The sequence below is a fragment of the Emydura macquarii genome, unplaced genomic scaffold (assembly GCF_026122565.2).
Source record: "Emydura macquarii macquarii isolate MOO-44397 ecotype Brisbane River unplaced genomic scaffold, CSIRO-AGI_Emac_v2 contig_3692, whole genome shotgun sequence".
Lineage (NCBI taxonomy): Eukaryota > Metazoa > Chordata > Testudines > Chelidae > Emydura > Emydura macquarii.
This window is the reverse complement of record NW_027133829.1, coordinates 9,507,440-9,528,863: the sequence shown is the minus strand read 5'-3', so window position 1 is coordinate 9,528,863 and position 21,424 is coordinate 9,507,440. Positions and strand designations below refer to the sequence as shown.

The 21,424-nt window shown below is 40.8% G+C and overlaps 1 protein-coding gene across 5 annotated transcripts in view; it reads left to right on the top strand.

The window, feature by feature from the left end:
• SUFU (SUFU negative regulator of hedgehog signaling) overlaps nt 1–21,424 on the top strand; it is a 111,233-nt gene that overhangs the window by 21,772 nt on the left and 68,037 nt on the right. For all 5 annotated transcript variants that reach the window (XM_067537199.1, XM_067537198.1, XM_067537196.1 and 2 more), the window contains exon 3: nt 9,594–9,730. In XM_067537199.1, the coding sequence (XP_067393300.1) occupies nt 9,594–9,730 (137 nt within the window). The remainder of the gene's footprint in view (nt 1–9,593; nt 9,731–21,424) is intronic.

The window sequence follows — 21,424 nt, the reverse complement described above, 5'->3', positions numbered from 1 at the left end:
CACTTGGAATAATTTTATGAAAACCATTTAACTTGCAGCAAGGCTGTTTATAAAAGGCTTCCCTGACATTTATTGCAAATTGAAGAGCATTTTAGCGACTTTAAACGTGCCCTTACTCTTTGAAATGGTTTCTTAAGCACAGACTGGGGTAGTAGGAAAAGTCTAAATGCAAGGCATTGTTTGTCATCTGATCTTTGCAACAGTATGGTTTAGGTTAAACCAAATCCTTATGAGTGAATTTTAGCACTCTTTTCCCTCGGATTAGCTGTGACGTTTCTGTTGATATTAGGGTAGTAAGTCCAGTAAAAATTCAGAAGCATAGATTTTTGGTTGTATGAGTTTGTGGAATTTCCCATTGAAGGTTATGGAAAGATTCCCTTCTGATGTCCAGATAAATTTCATATTTCAGTGCAGTCAGTTGTGTATTCATAAAATAAATGGTAATTTTTCTGCTTTATAAAAATACTGCATTTAGGGGCAATACGAGAATTGCGTTCAAATAAGTAGTTTGGCCATGTTAGTGACTCTTGATGCTTAAGTCTTTGAGATGGGGTTGTTGTATGTGTTCATAGGAAATCTGTTCAGAAGGGCAGGGCTTTGCTTCTCAGAATCTTGACAAGTTTTTCAAATCAGTTTTCTGAGCTATTCTACAGCTGCATTTTCAAAACAAAATCTCACTTCCTGATTTAGGCAAGATGGGCTGGGGTAGCTTTTTACCTTTGGAATGTGTATTTATTTTAGTGTATATCACTTCCTGTGGAAGAGCATCATACAGCGTGCCTCCGTGGTTTTATTTAAGGAGGGTCACCCTCTGAATAAGAGCAATTGTGTTAGCAAATCCGCTCTTGCCCAATATTTTACTGAGAATGAAGACTGTCAGATGGTCTTTAACTGAGATACAGTAGAACCTCAATGATACGAACATCAGAATTACAGACTGACTGGTCAACTGAACGCTCTGTGAAACCAGAAGTAAGCAATCAGGCAGCAGCAGAATGGGGGTGGGGGGGAAGAAAGCAAATTCTGTACTGTGCCTGTATTGCATCTTAAAGGTTGGCATGCAGAACAGAAGCAGCCTGGGGTCTGTGCTGTTTCCTGTAAGCCAAGGGTGCTGTTTCATACACCTCCTCTCTTCTTCTTTCCCTCTCCCCCCCCACTGCACCCCACTGGGAGGAGGAAGCTGTTTTCACCACCACTTCCTGTCAGGAGGGGGACAAGCTCAAAAGCTAGCTGCCACAGGGACTACTGAGCTGCTGCTGTTGCAGCCAAAATCTGGCCAGGAGCTAGAGTGGAGGAGCTGCACTCTGGAGGAGTTTTAAAGGACCACAGCCTATGCACTGATGTGGCCCAAGTTTTCCCATGGCTGCACTTCTGGATCCTGCCAGCACCTCTCAGAGTGCAAGGGGCAGGGGAGCGAGGGGCACTGGCAGTGGGCTGGCACCAACCCCTTGCCACCTGCTGCCTCACTGGAGTCTGGCGAACAGTGCACAGAGCAGAGCAAACCCTGGCGAGAGGCGGCTGAGGCTCCCCCCCAGTTCAGCCCAAAGGCAAGAAACAGGAATAGGGCAGGGAGCTGCTTGCAAACCAGGCAGTGCTGCCAGGTGCCACCTTTGCGGAGATCTCTCCCAGCCTCAGCTGGAAGACACTGACTGCAGGGTGCTGTACCATCATGTTTTGTTCAGCGTTACGAACGTTTCAGAGTTACAAACAACCTCCATTCCTGAGGTGTTCGTATCGTTGAGGTTCTGCTATACAGCTACATAGCCAACATGGGTCCTTAAATTTTTTTTTTAAAAAATAGCCTTTTATTATTACTATTAACTTGGCATAAATGGTTAAATGCAAATAAGAGGTCTAAAACTTTGGATTTCACACAGCTTGGGACTGTGGATCAAGACAGGTTAATGTCACTTTCTGGTTCACATTTACTAGCACAACACTTCCTTTGATTTTGGTTTTTTGTTTTTTGTTTTTTTTAAAAACTGTTTAACAAAAGTAAGACTTACACTGGCACATCAGAAAAATCTTCATTTTAATGTCAGATTTATCTTTTGTAAAATGTATTAACATAATAAGAATTTGGAGTTTAAAATACTTTGGTCCGATTCTGCTTTTGTTGACTTAACTGGGAGCTGAACTGAACCCCTTGTCAATAGCCTTGTAATTTAGCTAACTTCTTGAATGAATAACTAAAATCCTTTGAAAATTACAGACTAATAGTAATTAATACTTACAGAGGCAACAGGGTAGGTAGGCAATTACTGTTCGCTTCTAGGGCTGAGTTTGGAACACTTTTGGCTCTGCACAGGAAGTAATAGAAGCTGTTGCTTATGTCAGACTCATGGGGGCTCTGCCTAGGTATTTGTATAGTCCTCAATGCCATAGTATCTGAGTTTTTCACAATTATAAGTAAGATTTAATCCTTGCAACATTTCTGTGAGGTAGGGAAGTACTGTTGCCATTTTACAGAGGAAAACTGAGGCACAGGATAGCTGAAATGACTTGCCCAAGGTCAGACAGGAAGTCCATGGCGAAGCTGGAAATTGAACCCAGGGCTTCTGAGTCAACAGCTAGTGCCCTATCTGCTAGCTCAGCTTTTTTGGGAAAGACTCTCATCCTATTGTTGAGGCCATAAATGGTTATTTAGAACTGTTCTGTAACTTCTGAAAGTGAAGTTATAGTTAAACTAAAAAATTTTTTCATTTACACTCTGTTGTGGCTGTAGTCAGCATTTCCACTTGTAAACTCCTGTTTTCAGGGATTCATACACCTAATATGTTTATACACTCACTCTCAAAAGTAAACACCCAGTACACTCTGCTACATGTCCAAGAGTGTGTATCTTTCTCACGTAGCTTTTAAAAGAAGACTCTTCGAAATGCTGCCATCTTGCACTGGAATGAAAAAAAGCTTTTCTTGTTTCTTGCTAAAGTGAGAACATAAGCACTTTGGCAAGCAGCTTTGATTTAAACTAAAAAGCCTCCAGTTTTCAGAGCTGATTTAATGCAGAGGGCTAGTTTGGCTTTTGATCCTCTTAAAGCTGGGTTATTTAATGTGAAAAACACCCTGGGTACTCCGTTGAGGAGGGAAGCAGCTTTTCAGTTCTCTGTGTGTGGCTTCTGGAGAGGTCCTGGCAGAGCAGTGAGTGGCGGGGGGCTCAGGGAAGCTGGCTATGCTGATCTATAAATAAAGGGGCCTCTATTTCTTTGGATTCCTTTGCTGGAACTAAATGTCATGATCAGTGAAACTCTTACCTCATTAAAAGAGCAAGCCAAACTTTTGCAGCGTATGTGAAAAATGTAGTCTGTTCCATTGGTCTGATTTGCTGAACAGATAAAGGGAGTTCTTAACCAAAGAATGGCATATAGCGTATGATCCTGGCTTTAAAAAGATTTAGTTTTATTCATATGACAAAATAAGGTTTTACTATTAAATATGGGGTTGGATTTGACTTGGCAGATTCCAGAACCTTCCATTACTGTTGTTGTTAAAATATGAAACTGTCTGATGTATGCCAGTGGTGCTAGCCAGTGGACAATGTAGCAAGCCAAGAATTCCCCCGTCAATGTCTGTTTTTGTGAAAATATGACGAGCTGAATGCTTACGAATCAGGACAGTTGTAACAGTAATAGGCTTCTTTTATTGGAAGAGGCAAAAATAACGGGATGTACCTAGAGGGTTTTTTTCCTATCCAATATCTCTGGAATTTGGGACAAGTATAAATTTTTCGGTAAAATATCTTTCACTCAGTAGTGCATAGTTCAGCACTAACAAGGAATAAACCAAACTATGTGAGGTATTCAGGTCTGTTAGTATAGAAACTTAATGCTGTATTGCAACTCTCAATTTATGTATCTGGGGGCTATTGATAGGTACAAAATGTTGGTTCTGTGTTCCTACACCATTCCACACACACATCTGCAGTGTTTAATTTCTAAATGTTGCTCAGACTAGAACTTTAATGTTACAGTAAATCTGAAATATGCTTTCAAACCAATGTGTAGGGATTCCCCTAATGATGGAGTATAAAGAAATTAATAGAACTACAGTGTTGGTACAGTGAGCTGAGTTTCAAATCTTCTGTAGTAAAGGAATAATGTCCTGTCAATTTCATCTTGCTGTCTCACACACATGAACTTTGTTTGAGGGGCAAAAATGGTGAATTCTTCAAATGTGTTAGCTCAGTCGTTAGCTTAATGTTGTTGAAAAACCCTGGAAAGGTTCAGACTGACATGTTTGAAGCCGTGTTAGCTGGTTGTACTGTAATTCAATTGAGAAATGTAGTGTTTGCCTGTCAAGACATACCCATGGAGAGAGAAACTGGGGGGAGGAATAGGTTATGAAAATGATAGAGGAGTTGGAGAAAATAAACCAGTAGAAAACAAATGAGGCTGTTGATCTCCCCCTCTAATGTTGTCTCCGATTCTCACTGAATTCAGAATTTATCCCTGGTTGCTTTCTGGTTGAATTGGACTCCTGTTAGTCATGGTAATGGGACAGTCACTGGTTGAGGAGAAAATTAACTTCTTAAGTAGTGTAGCTGGATCTCAGTGTCTACAGTATTTAAGCACTTTTGCTTATTATGGGCATTTATAGCAACTACTGTGACTACACCAGGTTTATTTAGAATTTTATTTGGGAATGTGATTCATAGGAGAGTAAAAGTAGCAGTTTTGACTTTATTTAGGATTATCAGCCATTTTATCAAAGTGGTTTGCTGTTCAAAATACATGGATGTTTTTCCTAATTTATATTTTGTCAGTTAAACAAGATTGGCTTATTTCTGTAAAATAAACTGAGATTTCACTTACACAAAATTGTTAATAAGTCTGTAGTATGCTCAGTAAATATGAATGGGTTTTATCAAAATCATAGATTGGCTTCTGAAATTACACATTGATCAGGATTAATTTTTTAAACAAATTACAGAGCTAAAAGTAGAAAGTTTGAGATTAAAGAGTTGCTCTTCATAAATTGTTATTGCCAGTGGATGTTAATAGAACACATCTGTTCCATTTCAGTATAATATGTCTCTTCAGTGGCCACTTGTCAAGTATATAACAATTTGAATCAGACCTTCAAATGCTATCTCTGTTACAGCTGACACAGTTTATTTAATGGAATAAAGATATATGCAAATAGTCATCTTTCTTAGTAATCGAATGCTTTATTTAAAGAATTGAATGCTCAGAGTTAAGAAATGAGAACTTGAGAACCATCCATGTTAAGTCTTATGAGCTGTCAATTTTTGCAAAAAGAGAGTGTTTCCTAAAGTAAATAACTCATAACTGTTGAATGTGTATGACTGAACTTTCATCTAAAGTTTAGGTTTTTTAAAAGACCTAAAATAGGGATAATCTACCTCTCAGAATAAAATTTGGGGAGGAAGGAGGATTTGTTCTCCTAGTCAAATGAATAATGTTGATTGATTATTCATGTTTTCTAGTAACTAGCCTTGAATAACTTTTAGTAAGGTTGATAATTATCCTGTAAAATTACCTAGTAGTAAAATTGATTGCCAGTATTACCACTGGAAGGTAACAGTTGGGTTGGTAGCCTACACTAGTCTCCCAAACAGTCCCCTTTGTATAGACTTTATAGCCACACATCTGAACACTTTAATTACTGAATAACTTGTTCACATATTATTTTACGGCACGTCTGAACTTTTGATAAACAATTATTTGTAGATAGAATGATGCACTTCACTTTATAGCAGCTTTTTAAAGATAAGCAACTGACTCACATACTTCAAAGTATATATTTAGATATCATGTACTGGGAAGATAATCCTGCAATGATCCATCTTGCTTTGAGAATTTTGACTGTAAGATCAGTTTGAAATTTCAGCACCAACTTGATTTTTTTAAATACATTTTAAAGTAATCTTCAGTTGCTGATATATTACTTTTAAAAGGTACTGTATCCTGGAATTAAAAAAAAATCCTTTAAAAAAATTATAGTAATTTTTCTACTCTTTCCTCTTATAAGGGTTTCTTCTGTAAATTTCTCCTTTGCTAACTGATACATGGAAGCATTGAAGTGTTTTAAAACACAAGTGCTGTCAAATGTGCAAAAGTAAACTGGTAAAAAAAAGTGTGAGCATTTGTATAACTGTGGGTGCTACATCTAATCATAGAAGAAACCAAATTTTCAGGCAAAAATTAGACTTTCCAGCTGATTATCTCTTAAGAGCTTTGCACTACTCCCATTTCATGCTCTAACATGCAAAGTCATCTCTTTGCTTGCCAGGGAGCTTCCTTGAATACACAAGTAGCAAACATTCATCATGATAAAATATGCTTGTTTCAGTAGTCATGATAACAGATCATAAGATTACTCTATTCCAATCGGGTCATCAGGTTCCAGTGCTTGCTAGGAATGTATAGATGTATTTTAAGTTTCCAGTTGTCTAGAACTAGAGCGAGAACAAATGAGCGAAGAACCCAGTTATGAAACCTTACACAGGTTGGTGAGCACTCACACAAGTAGTCCAATGCCTCCTGTGGAACTCTTTATGTAAGTGGTCACCGGCTTGAGAGAGGGTTCTGCATCTAGCCCTAAAACAATAAATATGGTCATTCAGATGATCACATTATATGGTAGCTTCAAGTGATTGAATGTGACAGTTGATGTAAGGCCTGGAAGTGGCCTCGAAGAGAATGTTCTTCATAGCTAGGACAGTGTGATGCTTCTTGGGGATACTCAGGGTTGCGAGGCACCTCACTTCCACCTGCCCTAGTGTGAGGAAGCTTTGTCTATGCCTGCTGTGCATCAGACCCCCAACTGCACTAGCCATGGGCAACACAAACCTTCCCCTCTAGGCCTCAGAGGCCCCGCTGACATTCTACAAGTTAGCAATTAGCACACCCGAGCCCTCCGAGCATCTCCCTGGAATGTCCAGCCACTGGTCCACTGGACACTCACAGTGTTCACAGATTTCTTGCTTCCAAATGGTGCCTCCTCCTCAAAGGAAACCTGCCCAACACTTTCTAAAGGAGACCCTGGGTGCTTAAATTCATTACTCTGCTAGGCACCAAAAATCATAGACTGAACAGAGACTGGATTTAGGGAACAACAGTCTGTAACCCACTAACAACTCTTTTTGTCCTATGACTGCAGAGGTGTTAATGGGCCACTCTGCCTTGTATGGTCTCTTAGGATACCTGCTAACTACTTATGCTAAGCATACCTTATGTTTTGCTGTGACACCGTGAGTTCCTTCCCAGACCTGAAGAAGAGCTCTCTCTGGCTCGAAAGCTTGTCCATCTCACCAACAAAAGTTGGTCTGTCTAATAAAAGATATTACCCTATCCGCTTTTCCTCCCTAAAGCAGCCTTTTTGGTTGGTCCTCATAAGTGGTCACTTAAGATATGCTTCACTAATCAGAATTCCACTTCATCATCCCAAACGGTCTGGTTAACCAATAAGCACTTCCATGGCTTATCTACAGTCTGTAATTATGCATTTATTGTGGCTTGTTACTACAAGATACATTAGCTTCTTGGAGTTATGTATTTACACCCCTTGACTAGCCTTTCTTGGATACTAGGTCTCTCCTATTTGTAGCAGATACGCTTTTTCTCTAGGCCAGTGATTCTCAAATTCTTCATATTGTGGAGTGTGTTAAGAAATCAAGATGCAAATGAATGTGTTTGATTGTGTTGGGTTGAGACCCTTAGTTAGGTATCTAATTTTTTATCTTTTCTATGTTTCTTTTCTCCCCTGTGCTTAGTCTTTCAATACCTTCTTCCATTGTCTGCAATCACAGGTACTCTAATCTCTTTAGGTTATTTGCCGCTTCTCCAGTTTCATCATCTGCAAATTGGATCAAACTTGCATCAAAGAAACCCCAACAAAGATAGTTATGATTACACTTGGAAGGATTTGATTTTTATCTCTAAATGTGAATAAATGTCAATTTCACCATACAACAAACCCATGAAAAAATATTTCCATCGATAATTGAAATTTACAGATAGGCAAAGAAAGAAACTTAAGACTGTTTGAGAACTTATTGGAGTTTAATTTAAGGATATTTAACTTGTATATTTTGCTGTGATGTTAACAATTTGTGTTTTTAATGGTTATAAAGCTGACTTTTTAAATCTCAACATCTACTGTCATTAAATAATTGCCTGGTCCCCCTATTGTTTGACTCCCCTGTAATTTCCTGTAATAGAAAAAAAGTGCTTAAAAATAAAAATCAGTATTGTCTGTTGCAATTACAAAAAAATAAATATAGAATTCTGCCAAGCCTAATTATGATGCATCTATGAAGAATACCCAGTAGTACTTGGGTTTTTGTTTGGTCAGTCTCAAAACCCTGCAAGCTGTTGTCCAGGCCAGAATTTCTAGGAAGCATCTCTATGTGAAGACACAAATTCTTTGCCATTATGGCAGCTCTTCTGGCACCTGGAAGTGCCCTGTGCACTACTGGTGGTCCGTGCATCACAACTGGGAAATGTTCTAGTGAACTTTTGACTGCCCTGTTTGATTATCTGTAGTATAAATAGAATGTTAACACTTTCTGTATTATATCTTTCCTGGATCCAGATCACTTGCTGATGTCTATGAAATGGTTTTCCGTGGATTTTGCCAGTTACCATAAAGGTTCTTGCAAATTTATGCAACTTACAAAATGGTACTGGCTTATGAAATGTGGTTTCTGTAGGAAGCCTCTATTCTATCTATAAATCCATTTTTCTTAAGCCTGGTTTGAACTTCATGGCATAGCCATAACAAGCAAGGGATGTGATGGCATTAGTATAAAGGAGACAAATGTCACTAACTGCTCTCAAACTTTGTCGACTTAAATATTTGTACACATGGCTTACAAATTTCACAGACAAGTCTGATGTTTTGTCGGTCTTCAGAGTCTGGGAGAGCAGATATTTTCCTTTCTGTATGAATGTAGAACTCAAAGTGGAGGGACTAGTGGCATTAAAGCCAGAAATAGCCCTGGACAGTCTTGCTTACTCCTCAGACTTGACCTCCCTACCTCTGCCAATGTGGCCTTACTCTCCTGAGTAGAGCTTGCCAAATAAGGCTGACATCTAACTCCTACAGAAGTAAATGGCCAAGCATTCACACTGTTTCTTCCGTAATCAGTTTCCTATATAACATTTTCAGTGCTGCCTACCTTATCTGGATACTCTGGACAAAATGTACCTCTTGTGCTAGTTCCAGTAGAACGCTGACATCCACAACACACATTGAAGTAGTTGAAGGGATTAAATCAGTGTTTCTAGTAAGACATTTTTAATCTTTTTCCACTTTTTCTGCTGACTTCACCCAGTACAGAATACTCCCTGCCATGTACCAAAATATTGTTTATATTTTTTTATTTTTGAATTATTTTATTCAGAAACTAGCCAGCTAATCTAATGATTCTGTGCTATTTTGATGCATATAGATTGAAACACAACTGGAGAAGCATTTAAACTCCTCATTCTTCCTAGGATGGAAAAAAATGGCACAATCTCTTGAAAACCAGTGCACCATAAATCATCTGATTCTCATATCTACCTAACCCTTAGATCTACCCTTGTAAAGGTGAAGTGTGTGACCCTTTTACTTTTCTTTCCCTCCAGATTTACAGGAACGGATGGGCCAAGTGGTTTTGGATTCGAGTTGACGTTTCGATTAAAGAGAGAAACGGGCGAGTCAGCACCACCTACATGGCCGGCAGAGTTAATGCAAGGCTTAGCCAGATATGTCTTCCAGTCAGGTACCGTGACATTAAACAATTGTTTCCTTGTTTTCTATCACTCTAAATCTGATGGATTATGTGAACGTTATGGTGGTAGATTTGAATCTTGTATGTATTCATTTAAATCTCAACCCTTTTAGTCTTGATCTGTCTTGTATGAAAGTGCTATTTGGTCAAAATAAATGTATTGCTTTCACCAGCCCAACTTTCTGATTGGTAGATCTCTGCACTATTGTATAGGTGATCTAGATCCCCCTGCCATAAGATGCTTGGAGGTACAGAATGGTTAGGTCTTGATAGGAAAGGTAGTCTTTGGGCTTATGTGGCAGTGACCCCTCAAGAGAAATGAGGTGCTGCTTAATGGTGGAAGAAGATGGATGTGATATGGGGTCTTAATGAGGTGGGGATTAAATCTGAGACAAATGGAAATCCTCAGGACTGTGTCAGTGATATAGAAGACCTCTGGGAAACGTCAACTTTCCTGTGTTGTACAAAATAACAGAATTTCAGAAAATGGCCTACAGGGTGGAGTACCAGTTCATATTGTGTTTATACATGCGATTCTGTGGAGTGATTGTGCATACAGTGTACTTGAAAGCTGACCTTAATTGTCACAAATTACAAGATCTGAATGAAAATATTTGAATGCCTTTTAATCCAGTTTTTGGGTTCTTTATAGTTAAAGAAGGTTCCTAAATCAATGATTACCAAGCAGCTAAGCATGCACAGATTTGTAACAGTTTTTCTGCCAGTTAAAAAATTGCTCAGTAACTTCTCTGATTCTGTGCTGTTTTTTCAGTCAGATGACTGACTTTTAAATTGGAGGGGCCCAGAAAAAACATGGACACTGTCAGCTCCATTGCTGCTGATCATAAATGCCTCCCCTCTGCACTCAGTAGCAGCACTGACAAGGTCACTTTCTTTCAAATGCTGACTCAGCAGAATAATCTACCTACAAATCACTTGTCTTGATCTTAGGAATGTCCCTTGATGCAGAGCGGAATTAAGACATCTTGTCTAAATTTGGCTATTTAAGAGGTGTGCAGGCACATTTTCACTCTTGCACCATTGAAATTCAGGTCCATTTGTTCTTTGAGGTTTTTCTGCCTTGGTTCCTCCCAATTCCTAAAGCTCTTTTATTTCATGTGGTTTCCATCAGCTGTCCCAGATTCAGAGTCTGTGTCAGAGTACAAGATTTCCCACCTCAATCTGATACACACAATTCTTATTTAGCTACAGACCTGTCAGAGGATGCATTAATTGAACTAGCTTTTTAAATGCATTTCTGAGATGTTTGCCTCTGACTTTGCAAGTGACTGTAAAGTCTCACTCCTAGATGTTAATATAATTTGGTCCAAGATTTAAGGCCATTTTCACAGCATTTCAAAATCCCTAAAATTCTGTATACATTCTTATACTGTGCTCATCACTGTAGTGTCTGAGCACCTTCCAATTGTGCATTAAGCCATGTGACTAATATCCATCCCTTGTTTGTTCTCATCTCTCCCCAGGAGAAGTGTGCATAGTAGTGTTTTGACAGGATTTAAAAAAAATTTAGTGGCCATGTAAGCCATGTTAATCAAAGAAGCAAGCTTCTGAATCTCTTCATGTTGCATTTCTTGGAGTGATCCAGTCATTAGAATTTCTTATGGACAAAGTGACATTTTCTGTTTTTATGTGTTTTGCACGAGCAGCAGACAAGTTGTACTCGGGGGTGAGCCATTTGGAACAGATTCCCTACAAGAGGACTTTTCATGCTTTCTGTAAAATACACAACTCCATCTTTCAGACCTGAAACCATAAAACCAGCTTTCAGTATTTTCTGGAAAGAGCATGTATGTCCTCATAAATTTCTGTTTTTCATCTTTGCCATGTGTACTTCACATTTAATTGGTCCATGAACATAAGAACAGCCATACTGGGTCAGACCAGTGGTCCATCTAGCCCAGTATTCTGCCTTCCAACAGTGGCCAATGCTATATGCTTCAGAGGGAAAGGACAGAACAGGTGATCATCAGGTGGTCCATCCCCTATCACTCTTTCCCAGCTTCTGGCAAACAGAAGCATGATCTTCCCTGTTCTCCTCAACTGATTCAGGCTGATGCTGTCTTTATATCCATCATGACTTGTGTTCCAGACACTTTTCAAATGTTTTTTAATAGACTGTGTTTGTGGTTCTTAGACAATTTTTTAAAAAATAGTGTGTAAATCAGGGATTAACTTGCAAATTAAACTGTCTATCCCTTGCAGTAGCCTCTAAACTTGCATTAGAGAGGCCATCTCTTTCCCAAAATAGAAGGAAATTGTGTGCTGCTGCAGCTAGTAAACAAACTAGAGTTTATTTTGGTACAAAGCTTGTTTGGCAAACTCTATCACTTGCTTTTCTGGAGGAATAACTCTCTGAATTACCTTACTGTACCTGCAGATCTCAGGCCCCCTTTCTCCCAAGCATATACATCAGGTCAGAGCACTGACTGACAGGCACACATTTGAAATGGATTTGGCATAGGGCATGGTGGATTTCTTGTTCCCACCAGTCTCCCAAAGCATTACTTGTGACATCTTGTGACCTCCTTCCCCTCTCAGCTCAGTCTGTTGCTCTGCTCAGCCCCTACCCCTACACTTGTTTGCTCTGCTCCCACTCAGACCCATCAGCCACCTCCTCTCTTGGAATCCAAGTCGCTATGATAATACAAATAATAATAACAGGTGGTTCTGAGCCACAGACTGAGCTGAGAGGGGAAGGGGGTGCCTCCAGATGCATTTAGCCTACCTTCAGCCTCCTTTGTCGTGCTTGTGGGGGAGCAGGGAAGCTGACACTAATAGTACTTTTTTTTCTGGTTAATGAGAAGATTTTCAGCTTTCCTAGACCACTTTGCAAAGTTGAAATGATAATTCTGTGTTGTACTGCTTTTCTCCTTTTCTTGGTCTTGGGAAAAACTTCAGTGCTATACACTGAAATATTAAAACACGCATGTTTCAGAGTAGGTTCTTTTTCCTTGAAACACAATCTGCCTGAGGCACATTATGGCACTAACAGCATTTTCTTTTATGCTCAAACATTTCCTGCTCAGAACCCTTTGCCCACTCAGTTGTGTGGTGTGGCTGTCAAATGCCACTTGATCAGCATGGGTAAGGATATCAAATCAATAGTACTTATAAAACCCATGGAGGTTTTAATATTTACAAATGGTCTCTAAAGCATTTGCTGAACCAAAACAACTTGAGTAATGCTCCACACTTCACTCTCTGAACAAGTAAAAAAGATTAAAAACTGGCCCAGTGTGTGAGTGGTGGTATCAAAGTCACATCTGGGAATGGGCTCCAAAGCTGTAGGGCCAATCAGTGAGTTAGGCTCCTCTACACCGTGTATTAGTCTGCACTAGAAGGGTGTAAATTTAGCACGCACTAATTGGCCCATATGGATGTACTCACGTTTCAAATGCACACTTTGAGGGAACTTTGAGTGCGCATCCGTAGGGTCCACAGAGGCCAGTTAGTGCACAACACACTAGCATGCTCTAGAATTTACTCCCCTCTCGTGCAAACTATGCACCATGTAGACAAGCGCTTACTTTCTTTAAAAGCTACATTGGAGCTAAAATCATGCCTGTGAGTAAAAACCAGTTTTTTTGTTGGTGTGCTTTACTACATCCTGTAGGGTGTGGGAGCCTGGGATCAAGTTATACCCCCACTGTTACTGAATAGTTTCATATGAAGGAAATAAAAGGGCAAAATTCAACCAACTGTTCAAAATAGCATTTCCACATTACCCGTGATTCTAGAACACCTTTCACTGGTGGTACCTGTGCCGTCACTCAGCCACACTATATTTTGTGATGAACACTTTTAAGCACACAAGTGTCGCACTCCTCTTTCTTTTTACTTTTCCTGCATTGCTGCTTAACTTCAGACAATTCGTCTTCTGCACTGAATTTTAGAATTCTTCAAGACTTGGCTTTTCTGTTCACTGTAACAAACACTTGATGCTTTGTGCTTTTGATTAAATGGCACTGACTTCCCTACTTCAACAAACCAAGTTTCCAAATCTCCATTACATTTGTGGCTTTATCTGTTCTTGATTTTATCACTGTTTGACCATGACCACAAATTCCAACTCTGTTTTGATTTAAAAAAATAAATAAATCCTAGAAATCTTGAAAATGAAACTGTTCACAATACAGTGACCTCAACTCGTCATGGTTCATGGATACATTGGGAATATCTCATGGTAGAACAGATTTATGCCTCAGTCCAAACTCAGGAGGCGAGGAGGAAAAATACTGCTCCAATGGAAAACATTTTCAAGGCTTTTTAGGTTTGTGGTTAACTGTGTATGCAGCAATAATAAAATAGTTTACCAGTTTTGAAAGTGTTTGTTTTTTAAATGAAACTATGCAATGCCTTCATTCTCAAGTCTAATTGTTTTCAATAATCTACCTAATTGCTACATGAAAGCAGTACTGTATTCATGTAGCACAAAGATTAACCTGTTGGGTACCTGAGAACTTGTAGAGTTTCCATGTTTCTTAGTCAGAGACAAAGCAGTTATATTCCTACAGCATGCATGCTGTAAATGGTGCATAAAACAGCAAGGGAGAGCTTGCATCATATTAGTTGTTTGTGAAGCTTGTATCAATGAATGTTTGTCAATTGCTTAAGTCTGAATGACTTGAAAAATATTAACAGATCCGGTTTTTAAAAGTAAGACCTCTGTGGAATAAGCACATTTAAACGTTCTCTGTGGTTTTCCTACTTTCAAATTGTTTGAAAGTTGATATCTGTAAATGACAGTTTTAAGGTAACAATTATTTTAAATATTGAACACTAGTATTTAATCCGTATGGTGTGTCTGTCATTCACATGACTGACACAGTGTATATCCTTATTGCAATAAAGAGTTTGAACAAACACTAGATTGTAAGCTCTTTGGGACAAGGACTGTCTTTTTTGTGTTTTTACAACACCTAACTCTGTGCAATCCTGGTCCATGTATGGGACGTCAAATGCACTGTGGGTAATACAAATGGTGATAAAGGAAGATTTTGATTAAATAGGACAGATTCTGTTCCTGTGCTAAAGCTTAATGTGGATTTTGGTAGTTACTTTACCTCATGGAGGGAAGTTACTTTTGTAAAGTAGAGCGCAAATCTTAGATTATTGTTGTCACTGTATTAAACTGTTAAACTTCTTAAAAGTTTACTATATACAGTAGAATTGATTCTAACAATACCAGTCACACGTCAATAACAATGTCATCTGGACTACTACAAAAATTAATGCAAAGGAATTCAGGCTTCAGAAAACCCTACTGGCATCTCTTGGCCCTTGTTCAGTGATCAGTGAGAATTTCCTTTGTCTTCTTTTGTTTTTTTTTTCTTTTTTTAAGGATTAAGAAATAACTTACTGGGTGGTTCTCCTTTTCCAAAGTTACTATAGGAAAATATTTCACAGCTTTGAGTGGCTCTGAGCTACAAGTAACAAATGTTGCAACGTGGGAGAGACTAACGGAGCTTCCATGGCATTTACTTGCCTGGCAGAACTTGTTTTATACCAAGGTGGAGAATTTTGCTTCTGTGCATGTAACTGATTTAAGACGTTATCACTGTTACGTGGATCTGAATATAGTGATTACTTACGCATAATGTAAGGATCTCGTTCTTTTCAGAGGTATGGAGCTCCTACAACTCAGTTAAAGTCAATGGGAGTTGTCTCAGTATCTATTTAAAAACAACAAAAATGAGGATTGTCCAAATTCATCTTCATCCCAATTACAGTTTATAGTAACGTCATCTGACTATCTCAACCAGCTTTATGAGCATTAATTGATTAGGTCTTAGTCATAATGGCCCTGTGAAGGTGCCAGGCATGTTCATTTTTACTGTTGAAAGAGAAGACTACTTAATTTAAATGAATTTGACTAAGGTCATACAACCTGAAGTGGTCAGCTTTCATATGATCTTGGCTCCTAGAGTCCCGCTGTAACCACTAGACAGTTCTCAACCCATTTACCATTGTGGGCCCCATATGCAGCTCTCTGTGTGCATCCATACAATATATATATACTACCCATATGGCTCTCAGAATGTCACCTGGGCCGCAGCTGTGTGCTGATTGGGCTGCAAGTGGCCCAGGGGCCACAGGTTGAGAATCACTTCACCTCAAAGTCAGTAGTATCTACAAGTCTATGCTCTGTTCAAATGACTCTGCCCGCACATACATGTTTTTGAATGCTTTTATTCAAGTACATTCTTCTGTAAAATGGTGCTTCTCTGAAAACAAATGAGATTTGTCTAGCTTTTATAAAATGCTGCTTATTTCCTCCCAGTGGGATGAATAAAACCAAATAATTGCCTAGTTATTCATATCATTTTTTTACTCTCTATGCTTTTTTTACCCCAGACTCATTTATCATTTTTTACTGGTTGCTATGGCTCTGAAAAATATATGCAGTTTCCAGTGTAGAACTGGCCCTGGATTCCCTATAGTATTTCAGAATTTTAGATTAGAAATGGAGGGGATTAGCTGTGTTTCAGCTCCACAAAAAAATAAATCAATTTATGAATTTGTTTTAACAAACCAGTTATGCAGTTAACTTTTCTGCACATAAACACTGGAACTTCTGCACAGTGAAGTTCTTATAAAATACACTATGGCCCAGTTGTTTCCCTTAGGTGAGTAGAGTTCAGCCATGTAAATAGACTGCAAGGCTCAGTTCTAGGAAGGGGTGTGGAAACTTAAGTTAGTCACTGTTTCTAGTTTAGCTCAAGTTGTTCATGGCCAAAAACTATCACTGTCCAAGGGTATGCACAGGAATTTAAATTCGACTGCTTTTGGAGGAGCACATTAAACACACACACATTATACCATAACTCAACATGCACATACATCATATAATACACATAAAAAACAGCAGTACGCGGATCATTTCAATGAAAATCCATGTGCTGTGGAGCTGTCTGATTAAATGTATCCACAAGTTCTTGGCTGTGGTGGGGGGAGAGAGAGAGAGAGACAGTGAGCTCGCTTCTCCAGCCCTGGGGCCAGAGGAGTTTTGTGCCCTTGCTGATTATTGAGGGGGCCCATGCCCCTGCTTCCCCCCCCCCCCCCCCCGGTCACTGTCTGATAGCTGTGTGGTGGCCCATGTGAAATCATTTGGGTCTCAGTACAGTTCCTGTTAGACTGATCATTTGCCCAATCCCCCTGCCCCACTCCTTGTATTAACATCATTGTTAACATTCACAGCAGAAATGGCTGAACGCTGACTGTATACAGATGGAAGTACCCTCTCACTCCCTGCATATATGAGATAAGGCTTATGTGGCAGTGTACAGGGAAGCTTGTGCTTCCATTGCCAGTGATCTAGAACAGCATTTCTGTCTCCAGAGTTGAGTCAGACAGCCAATGTTAAAAAAACTAAAGAAATACTATTTGGATATTTGTAGAATGATTCTAGGAGTCTAAATTTTGTAGGGCTGGATTGGTGCATTCTCTTGAAATAAATGATTCCAAGAGTTACACAAGCAACACACTTTAAACTCTGTCTGTGCTAAGCTTTTCTTTTAGTTTCCCCCTGGGGCTTCCGTGATGCTCTGGGGATGAAAGCATTACTGTAGACTGCCTGCTGGCATTTCAACCCGTCATCTAACTCTGCTCAAAGTAGGTCTAGATGAGATGGTGGTCAAAACGCCAGAGGCTTAGCTATGTTAATATTTTCACCAGTGAAGCTGGCTCTGCAGTAGCAATGGGGGAGAGGAAACTAAGAAAGTCTAGAGTCGCTAAAGCTGTAGGGTGGCTGTTCGGGTCCCAGTATTCAGTTCTGCACACTTGGGTTTTTTTTAAACATAGGCCCAAGTTTGGGAGGGTTTTAAACACCTATCTGCTTCCCTGATGTAACTACTATCGAGCTCTTGTGAAGCCTTATTACTGTTGCAGTTTAGTCTTTGATATCAATTATTTTTCTCTACTGTTTTGACTGTTAGTCCAGCTCAGTACACTGAAGAGGTTTTTATTATAGCTCTGCTCTTTTTTTCTCTCCCCATTCAATTGTTGTCTTCTAGCATTTTTCGGGCTTGAAAATGGTCTGACTATCCATGAAGAGAGGGGAGAAAAGAAGATGTAATTGTCAGATTTTCTTCTTAGTTTGTAAACTCTTCAGGGCAAGGACTGTTTCTCTGTGCAGACAGCACTTAGCACATTGTGGGCTCTGTCATGATATGGGTAATAGTAACAATCACGAAAGAAACAGCAAATATAATATCAGGGACTGCTTCTGAGTTATCTCTAGATATGACATATAAGACAATTCACTCTCTGCAAAAAAAAAACTTGATTTTTCAGTTAGATGCTGTTTCTATCTTAGGAACTTATATGGTGCCCATTGCTATAGATCTGAACACCTCGCAATCTTTTAATTATCGTCAGAACATCCCTGTGAGGTAAGGAAGTGCTGATCCCCAATTTTGCAGGTTGGGTATCGAGACAGAGATACTAGGGCCTGGTCTACACTGGCTGCGGATTTCAGTGGCAGTTGACAGGAGATACCCAAGCTACATACAGTAACTTGCATTTCTCCCATCGACCTCCTGACATCTACTTACTGTGGCATCTCCACTGTGCTGCGCCCATGGGAAATGCCATCCCGTCGACGCAGCACTACGCTACTTGCCGGGGTGGATTTACGGAGTCGACTGCCGGGTTCAGTTGAGCGAGTCTTTATTGTCACTCAATCGAACCCGCAAAATCGGTCCTGCGCTGCTGCTGCCAGTGTAGACATAGCCTAGGTGATTTGACCAAGTGTTTCAGTGTGTAGTGGAGCAGAGACTAGAACTCAGGCCTCACAAATCCTAGGTTAGTGCCCTAGTCGCTGGACCATCCAGGCTGTTTCACTTAGCATAAATGGTCTACAACATCATGGAGTTCACAACATCATGTTGATTTTGATCATAAATCTCAGACTTTATTTATAAGCCAACTAGGAAATCACAAACAAGTATGGGGAATTAAGAGGCAGTCCAGTGTTGTGGCAGTTCCGGGTCTCTAAGCCCAACCCTCAACTCAGACCACCAGAAGTTCTGTCTCCACTGGTGGAACTGGTTGGCAGCTCAGCTTCTCCTGACCATTTGATTTTACAACTTTAACTTTTATTTGTTTTTGTGCAGTAGCAACTTCATTTCATCTTCTGGCGCTGCTCTTCCCCGTCTCAGCTCAGGAATCAGCTGAGCATTGAGGTTCTAACCCTCTGGTTCCTCCAGCATAGCACCTCTCTAGCATGTTCCCTCTGCCCCAGCAGTAGAGAAGCCCTGCAAGCATAGAGCCAAGACCAAGGGGCACTAGGGGCAGCTTTTCAGGAGCTGGAGAGAGCGAGCTGTGCATTGTCGTCACACGCTACTGACCTTTGCTCTGCCAGTGGCTGAGGCTTTGAGTTGGGCTGGTGCATTGAGGCCTCACCCTCCACTCAAATCCACAACTCAGCTGTGGGAAAGCTTGACTAGGAGCATAAGGGTTCCCAGGCAGACAAGAACCGCTCACAGCCTGCTTGGGGTTAATCTAGCAAACTCCAAAAGCCACAGGTCTCAAAAAGCAAGCACTTCTCACCCTTCTTAAGGGTGTAGCTCATATTGTTAAAGAGCGTGCTGTGTAAAAACAGGGTTTAAACCAGCGGTTCTCAACCTTTTTTTCCCGAGTACCACTCCGGTCAGGTACAGTCGGGTCGAGTACCGCTTCACCTGACTGTACCTAGCCAGAGTACTACTCGGAAAATAAGCACATTAAGCACTTTCAATCAATACCCTCCGCCGAAACCAGTTGCCCTGTTGAACCTCCCCCCCATTTCCATAGGCTGGTGCTACATTGAAGCATAAGGAATGCTGCAGGCTGTCTGTGCCCAGAAGGGAGGCACATAAGGACTCCGTTCCCCATGCATTTACCCCCACCGTGGGAATACAGGGGAGTGAGTGAGAAATCTGTGCACTTCTTAAAATGGGAAAAAGTGGCTGTAAAGCCATAGAAACTTTCTGTGGGACTCTGTCGTACGACCTCAAACTAGGTAAATTTTTACTGACTTTGCCTACCAATAGTTTTATCACTGCCTGGGACTTGAGCTTGACTGACTGCTTCTCAGCTGTTAATACAGTTCATTTAAATGGCGTGTTAAAAGCACCTTCTTTTTGCTCTTCTGTATCAGTTCAGATGCTTGGGGTATAGTTCCTACAAGCCATCAGGTGAAGACTGTAGTAAGACTTTTGATGATACACTGCCACATGTAGAAAGGTATAGTCATCTCAGTCTCCCATAGTTTGTTTCCACAGGCGAAGAACAATGCTCCTAGCAGACTTCTGCTAGAAAGAAGAAAGAAGTAGGCCTGGAGGCCCAAAGGAAGCCCCGTGGCACACCTGTGTACAGCTGTAATAGCAGCACACACGATATACTGACAATCTGCGGGGGCCTCAGTCCTGGCTGCAGTTGCGCACTGCCCCATAGTGCTTGCCATGCTTGCCAGGCTCTGGCTCAGTGGAGCAATGCCAGCCCCCAGACTTAGAAGGATCTCTCCTTGGGGAAATCCCAACAAGGTAGGAAGCCTCACATGACCCTTCTTGCATCCTTCCACTAACATGCTGCCCCTTAGGTTTGGGAGGAGCTCTGTAAACATCCACAAAGTCCACGTCATTGTTCTCCTTCAAATCCCTCCTTAAGATTCTCCTCTACTGTGATGCCTATAAAAATCTTGATGGGGCTAGTCTGCTGGTGAGCCGAGACCACTGCCTGTCACGCTGATCAGTATTATCCCACTGTTTCTTTGTATTCCCCCGTCTCCTTGTATCCGTCTGTCGTCTCTTGTCTTATAATTATATTGTAAGCCCTTTGGTGAAGGGACTGTCTTTTTGTTCTGTCTGTACAGCGCCTAGCACAATGGAGCCCTGGTCCGAGGCTAGGGCTCCTAGGTGCTATGATCATACAAATAATGTATGAAGAGAATATTGCAGAAGCTCACTCTGCCTTGCATAAAGACTTTGTCCCTTACTTTGGAGACGGACCTGGGTTGCATGATAATTTTCCTAACATACTTAATTAACTTTGAGGAGGGTGGAAATATGCACATATATATGACCAAATCTTTGTAATTTATTTATGTGGTGTTTTTTATTTTTATTACTGAGTCTGCAAAGAAAAACGTACAGTTGTCCATTCTTTTCTGGACCTAAACTCAGTACAAACGCAAATAAAATGTTTTGCACGTTCTTGTCTTTTTTGTTTTTTCTTTTGCTTTTTTGGTAAAAGGTGGATGTCTGTACAACAAGTGTACCTGGACTTTGCTCCTGTTCTTGTGCTCGGAGTGTGTCAGGGAGCAGGAGCCTCTCCCCTCACCCTGCTGAGGAGATGCCAAGCCCTGCAGCAGCCCGGAGCCCTTGAGCTGCTGCCGTAGCTACAGCAACTGTAAACAGTGAGTGCAGCCCCAGGCAGGGGAAGCACCAACCTGTTTGTCTCTCTGTCCCGGTCTCCTGCGGCCCTGAGGGCCCACCCCGGGGAAGGTGGCTGATGAACTCACTGGCTGCCTGTGGAGTCCTAGGCACCCCAGGCCCTGCCAGGTGGGACCAGGGGAGCTGCTCAGGGGAGTGCCCTGCAACTGAATGCTGCAGCCACCTCCTCTGACAGGAGCAGCCTCCGGCACCACATACATTGGCCCCATGTGTCTCCAAAGGCACTGCCCAG